Source organism: Crocodylus porosus, unplaced genomic scaffold (genome assembly GCF_001723895.1).
Source record: "Crocodylus porosus isolate Cpor-Errol unplaced genomic scaffold, CroPor_comp1, whole genome shotgun sequence".
NCBI lineage: Eukaryota > Metazoa > Chordata > Crocodylia > Crocodylidae > Crocodylus > Crocodylus porosus.
In genome coordinates this window covers 75,983,786-75,993,457 of record NW_017728947.1, presented here as the reverse complement: position 1 = coordinate 75,993,457, position 9,672 = coordinate 75,983,786, and the positions used below count along the sequence as shown (strand labels likewise).

At 46.9% G+C, this 9,672-nt stretch overlaps 1 protein-coding gene across 6 annotated transcripts in view; it reads right to left on the bottom strand.

Annotated features, from left to right (window-relative positions):
• The window catches only part of FLVCR2 (feline leukemia virus subgroup C cellular receptor family member 2), a 50,274-nt gene extending 45,514 nt beyond the window's left edge, over positions 1–4,760 (bottom strand). For all 6 annotated transcript variants that reach the window (XR_002104029.1, XR_002104028.1, XR_002104027.1 and 3 more), the window contains exon 1: positions 4,194–4,760. Coding sequence is in view for 3 of the 6 variants with exons in the window: in XM_019551875.1 (XP_019407420.1) it covers positions 4,194–4,730 (537 nt within the window). In the remaining 3 variants the exon portion in view is untranslated. The remainder of the gene's footprint in view (positions 1–4,193) is intronic.
• Between the last annotated feature and the right edge of the window lie 4,912 nt (positions 4,761–9,672).

Genomic DNA, 9,672 nt, shown 5'->3' with positions numbered 1-9,672 from the left:
GATCGGCCTTGCACGAACCCATGCTGGTTACCCCTCAACATCACTTCCCATCACTTCTCACAATTGTGGCCCTTGATAATTTTTTCAAAGACCTTCCCCAGGATAGAAGTGGGGCTGACTGGCCTGTAGTTGCCAGGCTCTTCCTTCCTCCCCTTCTTGAAAATTGGGACCACATTGGCCCTTTTCCAGTCCTCAGGGAATTGGCTCGAGCACCAGGAGTCCTCAAACAGCCGTGCCAATGGCTCTGCAGTGACACCAGCCAATTCCCTCAGCACCCGCGGATGAAGGTCATCCGGGCCCGCCGACTTGGACACATCTAAGCCCTCCAGGTAGTCCTTAACTAGGTCTGAACTAACAGTCGGGGGACTCGCATCCTTCCCGGGCCTCTCTGCGCTATCACCCAAGAGCATCCCATTGTCAGCGGACAGGGACACAGAGGCAAAGAACTTGTTGAAGAGTTCTGCCTTCTCTCGCACGTCCGTCACCAACTGCCCTGCCCTGCCCCGCTCTGTAGGGGTTCAGTGTTACCCCGAGACTTCTTCTGGTTACCTATATACTCGAAAAAGGACTTTTTGTTATCCTTAATCCCAGAAACTAATCTAAACTCCAGTGCTACTTTAGCCTTCCTTACCAAATCCCTATGAGCTCGGGTCAGGGAGGTATACTCCTCCTTTGTCCCTGCCCCCTGCTTCCACCGCCAGTACGCTTTTTTCTTTGCCCTCAGGCCAGCCTGGGTAGCCATGCTCAGCCATGAAGGTTTCTTGGACCCTTTTCCTGCCTTCCTGCACAGAGGAATTGCATCCTGCTGCACCCCAAGGATAACCTCCTTGAGGAAGGACCACCTTTCCTGGACCCCCAAAGGATACCCTCCTTGAGGAAGGACCACCTTTCCTGGACCCCCATACTAGCTGGGCTCAGAGTGCCTCCCTGACTACTGTCCTGAGCACATCAAAGTTGGCTTTCCTAAAGTCAAGCATTTGTGCTGTGCTGGTTACCCTCCCCACCTTTCTCTGAATAGCAAACTGGATCATTTCATGATCACTGTCCCCTAGCCTCCCTTGTACTAGCACTTAACAGTGATCAACCCATGGCATTTGAATTTGAAAATAAGACCAGACCCTGGGGGAATCGAGGGAGGATTCCCTTAGCTGGGACCTTATGCAATACCTGGTGCAATTTAATTCCTTAGATGAGTTAGTCTCCAAAGTATAACTCTGAGCCCCAGGAATGAGGTGCTGCTAGCACGGATAGCTTGGCAGTATTCAGAGTGGATTTTCAGAGTGCAATTGCAGCACAGGTAGGTAAGTCAGTTTACTGACTGGGGGTCCCTTCAGCAAATCACTGTTTAAGGCTCCCTGGAAGCATGTGTACTCCAAAGGGTTCCCCCCCACACCCTTCCTTTACAGGAGCAAATAAGTGTTACAGCTGCATCTCATTTCTAGACCATAAATGTCCATGATAGATTGAGCAGGATGCGACTTACATCTGGAACAAAACTGCACAGCTAGCCAGAAAGGAAAGCATAAGGCTGCCTAAGGAATGAGACCAAGTAATAACCTACCACTATGGCATATCACAATGAGTTCACTAAACTACAGAGCCCTTCATTACAAATCCCAAAGCATGTGGGCTCCTAGCAGTGTCAGACTGAAGGTAAGCCCTCCTAGCCACTTACAAGGAGTAAGGAGGAACTAATACTTCAACGGGCACACAATTATACTGTGAAGAAGCCATATTGTGGCTACTTGGCCTTTTAGTTAGCATAAAATCCATAGGTATTCTCCCTGGAGAAGGTGTCCTAGCCCCTCATCAAAAAGTGATTTTGAAGGTCTTTGGGGACAAAATAAGGTGTTATATTCATGAAGCAAGAGGCATTGTACTGAATCAGGGTGTTACTAGAATGGTGCTCTGAATTACTGTGCAGCCATAAACTCAGGAAAAATCTGCACTTTAAACTACTGAACACCCAGAAAAGTCCACCCCACCTTTTACAGTGATGGAAAAGTCACGTTCAAGACATCCTGTGAGCTGAAAGCCCCAATGTTTGGGTTTCATTGTATATACAGAGACAGATCTGCCAATGGACCACTCAGTAATTTATTTACCCCTAAGTCAGCAAAGAGACCATGCCAAGTTAAATGCCTTTTGCACTAAAGATTCATTTAAAAACACATAAAAAGCACCCAGCTGGCCAGATTAATCAGTCTAAATGTTTTTGTTTGCCCTTATCAAAAGGAGAAGGAGGAGAGAAGTGTGTTTTCTCTCTGAGGAATTTAAAGCCCCTTAAGTTCCAAGTGTTCAGTAAATATCAGCTCCTCGGTATCACTCCAGAGCTTTCACCCCTTTCTGCTTCATCATCTGAGCAAACATAGCATGCTCAAGACAAAAAGCTCTTTCCTCAAACCCTGCCACATCACTAAAGGACAAGGGTATGGGGGAACTTCATATACTTTGCCATGGACACCTACACAGAACTGCATACCAAAAGCAGACTGAATTCCAAACTATTCAAGCTTCACAACTTGCCCAGCTTGAAATGGGGAATGGCTAAGCCACTGCAGACTTCCTGAAGACACTCAGGAACCACTAGTTTGTCTAGTGGCTAACATTCAGATCTCTGCTTGTACCGTTCATTCAGCATTATGTAGCATGAACTGCCTTGCAAAGCCATGCTGTATTTGTGCGAGTGAACTTGCTTTATGCAGCATGGATCAGCAAAGTATTTAGGTCCAAGGGTCACAAAGTAATTTACTTGATCCTTTCAAATGTTTTGAAGAATTTTTCAGCCCTGTCAGGTACCAAATGGCTGAAAGTAAAGAAAGTTACAGCCCAGGAGAGTGCTAGTCAATGATCACATTTGGCATTATAAAAAATTTAGAAGAGCTGATAAAGATATTCTTCTTTACATGCCTGACTGGAGATGCTCATTATTTTACTATACGGTACAAAATGAGAGAGAGAGATGGGGCTGCACAGGACTTGTATATGAAGCCCCAGAAACTAATGCTTCAATTATAGCATGCATGACAAGGGGTTTTTTTTCCTCTAATCAGGGCATTTTTCAACAGCAGCAATAATGGGGATTCCCATTCTTTGTGGCAGGAGGCCACAAACGCTTCAGCCTGGAAGAAGTTTCCTTATATTCAGCCTACATTGTCCCTGTTGCCGTCACCCCAAGTAGCACCTACCAACAACTGCCCTATAGAATCCCTCTCCTTCCTGGCTTTGAGACGTAGGCACCCCTCTTAGCCATGCCATAGGCCAGCTAAATCTGTGTAGGCACCCCTCTTAGCCATGCCATAGGCCAGCTAAATCTGTGTTCTCCCCCAAATGCATCATATTAGCTGCTTTTTTGCCCCTGGACAAGCGTGTGCGTGCGTGTGCGTGTGCGTGTGTGCGCTAGGTCCTGGCTATATTTCCAGTCATAGAATCCTTACAGCCCCACCATATATTCCAGAAAATGCTGAAGAAACCAGCTCTACAGCTGCTACCCATTTTCAAGCAATAACTTCATAGCTGCCTGGCTCTCTTTATAGCCAGATAGACCTGTTTATGGGGTGGTTGTTACTCTATATACATGTCTGGTCTAAATTAGCTGCGTGATTCACCAGTGCATGGGGTGATGAATACTGTATTTACTCAAATACAAGACACCTCTGCTCCCTCCTCCCCCTTCCTGTCCCCCCCCCCATCAGCATGGGGGGAAAGAAGCTCCTTGTCTTACAGTTGCATACAAGGAAACCACATTAAATGTACTGTCCAATATTAAATGGCTGCCCAAAGCTGCATGTGCTCAGTAACAGAAACCCAGGATTAAGTTGATGAAATGCAGCCATGACTATAAGACCTGTGGCCCCTAGGACAGCCTGTGTTCAGAGTAGTCTTACATTTGAGTAAATACAGTATTTTGCCCTTGTGACTGATCTACATTCATAGCATGATTCACCAGCGAACCGCACCATATATGCAGTGTGTGGCACGGGCCCACAGGGCAGCAGGGCTGGAAGGGAGCTCCTGAGGTCACCTAGCCCAGGTCAAGGACTATTCCTCCGGCAAGGCAATCTCTGGCACTGGGAGTCCTTCAGCGCAGGGTCAAGGGATAGCTGGGTGAGGGATAGCTGGGGTGATCCCACCTAGCTCCGGGGGTGCTTGCCCCAGCTACACCCACTGGGCTGACCCTCCCTGCCAGGTACCTGGTTGCCGAAGACAGCGATGGAGCAGGCAGTGGAGACCTCTTGGGCGCCGAACCAGACAGAGGCAATGTGCGAAGGCATGCCCAAGATGAAGACCTGTGCCACGGCACACACAACCTGGCCCAGCACGGTGACGGCGAAGAGGTGCGGCTTGAGGCTGCCCAGCTTGAGCCAGGCGCCCAGGCAGTTGAGGCCCGAGCCAGCCACGGCGATGAAGCGCAGGCCACGGCAGTCCAGTAGCCAGGCCACGGGGAAGAGCAGCGGGATGTAGGCCAGCATGTAGCACATGGACAGCCAGTCAATGGCGAAGGCGGGCTGGCCGTAGAAGCGCGAGAAGAGGTTGTTGACGCTGCCGTACTGGATCCACTGGAAGGCGTTGCACAGCGAGTACGAGCTGAACAGCAGCACCACGACCCAGCGCCGCCGCAACAGCCGCACCTCGCCGCCGGCGCGCTCCGCCTCCGGCCCCTCGCCCGCCGCCGCCCTCACGCCCGACACCGACCCGTTCCCGGCCGGCTCCGGCCCGCCGCTCACCATGCTAGCGCGTCGCCAAACTGCTGCCACTGCCCCCGCCCAGCGCTCCGGCGCCCTCAAGTCGGCCACGGCGCTCCACCCCTCCCTCGTCATTGGCTAGCGCGCGCCCCGCCCCTCCCCTCCGTCCCCGAGGCAACCGCAGCAGTCAATGGAACCCGGGCCGGGCCCACTCCAGCTGCCACAGCGCCCGCCGCGCCTGGCCAGGGCAGCACCGCCCAGCCCTCTGCATCCATGGCAGTGGCGGCTGGAGCGCGGCTTCAGCTACCCAAAGGGAGACGCCTCCTCCAGACCCTCCTCCCGGGCCCTTGGGACACAGCAGCAGAGCTGGGCTGGTGGCCTGCTCTCGGAAATGCTGTCTAGCACGCAAGTTCACTGTGTCGCCCATCTCCCTGGAGAACATCTGCCCAAACTTGCTTGGACATTTTCTTTAAGAAAGCAGACAAGACTCCAGAAGAACCTGCAGCCAAGACTCCTGAGAAGACTCCCACCAAGAACCCTTCAAAACTTCCAGCCAAGAGCCCTTCTAAAAGTCCCGCAAAGTCACCTCAAAGAAGTCCTTCCAAATCAATATGATTGCTATTTACAATATAGATACATTAATGTAGCGATATTACTTATCTATAATTGATCGACTACAAAATTCTGGGGTATTTTTGGTGAAAATAGGGTATCCCCTTGGTTCAGGAACTAATCCGCCACTTACAACATTGTTTCTTATGAGAAAATTGGTTCTGAGTTGCGACGTTTCGACTTAAGACCTGGCTTTCAGGAACCAATTGTGTCGTAAATCTGAGGACAGCCTGTATTTTAATTCTATTCTACTGCAAAAAAGAAAGAGTGAGATTTTAAACAGTCAAAAATTGAAAAGATTTGCAGTAAAAAGGAGCCATGAAGAAACACCAAAAAGAATCAAAGATGGAATTTTGCTATATAGCAAATATTAAAGATAAAATAATCATAAAGATAAAATAATGACAAGGAGTCATAAGAAACTGAAACTCCCATACATTGTGAAGTTCCTGGCAACTTGTTCCTTGAAACATCAGCAAATGTTTCAAGTATGGCATCTCTCTTTGACAGGGCTCCCAAGATTTTTTGTTTTTTTTACATGTTGCTCAAATGACTCTAAATCATCCTGCCCAAAAGTATTATCAAATTGGAGTTTACAAAAGGCAACAATCTGGAGATACCAAATGTCAGAGCTGCCTATCCATAAGGAAGCAGCTGGGGAGAGGCACAAAAAGAGGGGGTGAATGGGCAGGTGGTCCAAACACTATTCCCAAAACAGAAAATGCAATATGGATAGGAGACTTGGACTAAGCAAGGTTTCCCCACCTCTCACTAAATGACAGAGAGATTGGGAAGGAAACTCCTCTCAGACCTGTTTCTGGGTTTCCACTGTTGGCAGAGGTCGAAGCTTCTGAGGTGGACAGCAAGTCTTATATTAGACTCAGTGCACATACACAAAACCCTCCATATATCCATTCACAGGAAAATCCTTCAAGCCTGAAAGGAAAAAAAAGACTAGGCAAACAACTTCATTAATATGGCTTAAACTATGATCGGATTGGTTCTTCCCCCTACTAAGTTCTTCCCTTCCATATACTAAGAAGTCATCATCACACAATAAATGATTTGTGATGTTGTAGAAGAGTCAGTCTCTAGAGTTTTAACTTCCCCTTTCCTAACCTGAATTGAGCACATCATTCAACAAATGTGGAGCCAGCTGGACCTTATGGTGGAGTCCCTTTACCTTGCTGCCACTGGGATATTAGGTGCAAAGTAACCCTTCTAACCCTTCCCATATCCATTGAGTCATGAGCCAGAGAATTCACCAGCCATGCATGCAGGGATTTAAGTTGAGGATCTCTGTTCTAAGACTGAGCTCCAATGCAAAGCTGGTCAGAGAAACTGCAATATGCAGCAAACAGATTTCATTTCAGAAAAAAAGACAGAAGTTGCGGGAGGAGAGTACAGAGTTCTGACAGTCTCAAACAATCGTGTTTCCATGTTGAGGAAACATTTCGAATGTAAATTCTTAACTGCCTTTTCATTTCTAGTGATTTCTTAATTTTGCATTTTAGACAAAGTCAATTCAATTCAATTTCAATTTATTAAGGATTCTGGCTAAATGGCAGCTACCACAGATGATATAACACATATACAACCATAATATAAATCAGTTTGAATAAAGTCACCAAACTATATATAGTATACTAAAAATAGAGCCCACCAACATAAAAACATTATTAAAATAAATATAGTAGTAAATCAACATGAATCTATATTATTATTGTATATAGACCCATAACTGAGACATTAAAATCAAATCTAATGTTAAAATGTTTCACTCATATCACAGGGGTGTAGGTTGTAGCCATGTTGGTTTAAGGACATAGGCAGACAAGGTTCTTTGAGTGAATCTTTTATTAGACCAACTTAAAAAGTTGGAAAAAATGTTTAGTAAGCTTTTGGGTTTAAAAACCCTTCATCAGGCTAGGAAGTCTCTGCAGTTGGTGTGTGCTCTTCCATCCAGGAAGAGGTATAGGTTCAAGAATAAATAGGTTCTCCTTATGTCATTATATAAAGAACATTGTAATACATAGTGAATAGTATCTTCCAAAACTCCTAGACAGACTGGGCAACATCTTTTAGCCCTTGGGGTGGAAAATCTACATCCAGCCAGAACAGCTGTGGGCATCTGTTCAGTCCTAAGTCTAGTCAAAGAGGATCGCCATTTATTATTGAGATCCACCTGTAAATACCTTTCTCCCCCCTGCCCCAATCTAATTTCCAAAGAGTATATAAAGGGGTAATGCAAGTACCCCTAGCCACTGCAAAATCATTCTGCCTGGCAATATCTTATAAACCTAAACCTTTTCTATGGAGGAGAAAAATCCTTTATTATTTTTGAGATAGTATCCCATCCCAGAAAGTGCAAAATTGTGGGAAAAAAAAGCTAACCAGGGTGATTGGAGAGGAAGGGGATTATTAATATCTTCTATGTAGCATAATTTTAAGCAGATGAGATGGTAAAAGGAGCAGGATTTTAAACCAAAATCCCACCATTCTGATAATAGTATTAGGTAAAATAGAATCCATACCCATTGCTAATCTCAAAAAAGTTGCAGAAGTTGAGGATGATCCAGAAGAGCCCTAAGAAATTTGTTCTGAGGTATGTTTACATCATTACTAGCAGCATAGACAAAGTCAAAACTGAAACACCAGGACCTTGTGGTGACAAAATGGTTCAACTAACCCAAAGCAAATATCTCTTCAGGATTTTCCTTCACAGAGAATTTCATAATTTCTGCTCTTTGTTCTGAATGAACCCGGGATTACCTCCTTTGTGACCTAGACATGAGCAGAGCACTTCAGGGCTGGATGTTTTTAGAAGGAATTTTCAGTGAAAGCTGATGATGTGTCCACTGTTGTCATTACCTTTTATTGCTCACAAGTTTTACAGCTAATGTTAACAGCATTTTGTTATCTCTACTGTACAAATACTAAGCATCATAAGACCTCCAACATGGACTTGACAACAGGATGGTCATGTTCAATTCCCTTCCAGCATTAAGCAAGCAGCTCAAAGTGCAAGTGACAGGTACGGAAATACCAGCCTGTTTTTCCAGGGACATATTGCTGAGCTAAGGGCTGCAGTATCAGTGGGAGCTGTTTCTTTGGCCTGTGTTCATCTTGTAAGACTCTTGTTGGTGGTTAAATATACCTGCCTGAGGGGTGAGACATTTGGAATCTACTTGATTATTGTCATTCCTGTCACTTTAGGCTAGGACCAAAGTTACACATAAACTAGTTTAAGAGATCAGAAACTGGTTTAAATCTGTAACAGACCAGAGGGTCAGTGCACAGAAACCAGTTTAAAAAAGGCTGAAACTGGCTTATGATAAACCTGGTTGAATGTAGTATCACACTTAACTGATCTGAGTCAAAATGGTTTATAAATCTTCTATCCCAGACCCCTTCCTGGTTCAAGTTAAAGCACAGTCCCCCAGCATCTCAGCATGCTTTGCAGCCCTGGGCTGGGCTAGGCTGCCTGCTCCAGAGAGCAGGGCTCACCCTGTCTCTCTGCACCCTAGGTGGAGCAGTGAAGGCTGGCTGACAGCCGGGAGAGCAGCAAGTCAGGCTGGGGATGCAGCCCAGTCTACAGGAGGGAGACTGACCCCCCTCCCCGCCCAGACAAACCTCAGCTGGGGTCCGGGGTCAGAGATGGCGGTTAAATACCACTTCCCATGCTGAAATTTACTGCTGGTTGCAACGGTGGACTACAAATCCCAGAGGCACCTGGAAGCAGGAAGAAGAAGTTATGAGACCCTACAAAGTTCTGATGCTCTAATTCTGAACTGCAAATCCCAGAGACCTCTGGAGCAGCAGGGAGAGGAAGTGAACATAGTTTCATAGTTTCTAGGGTCCGGGACCTGAGTAGATCAGCTAGTCCGACCCCGTGCCATGGCGGGAAATAAAACTGGGGTCAAACGACCCCAGCAAGATGTTCATCCAACCTCCTCTTAAAAATCCCCAGGGTAGGAGCCAGCACCACTTCTCTTGGAAGTTGGTTCCAGATCCTAGCTGTCCTGACTGTGAAGTAGCGCTTCCTGTTATCTAGCCTAAACCTACCCTCAACCAGCTTGTGATCATTATTCCTGGTCACTCCTGGCAGTGCTCGGGGGAACAGGGACTCCCCCAATGCCTGCTGGTTCACCCTAACTAGTTTGTAACAGGCCACTAGATCCCCCGTCAGCCTTCTCTTTTGGAGGCTGAACAGGTTCAGGTCTCGTAGTCTCTCGTCATAGGGCCTGCCCTGCTGTCCCCTGATCATGCGAGTGGCCCTCCTCTGGACCATCTCCATGTTGTCGACATCCCTCCTGAAGTGCAGTGCCCAGAACTGGACGCAATACTCCAGCTGCAGCCTGACCAGTGCCGCATA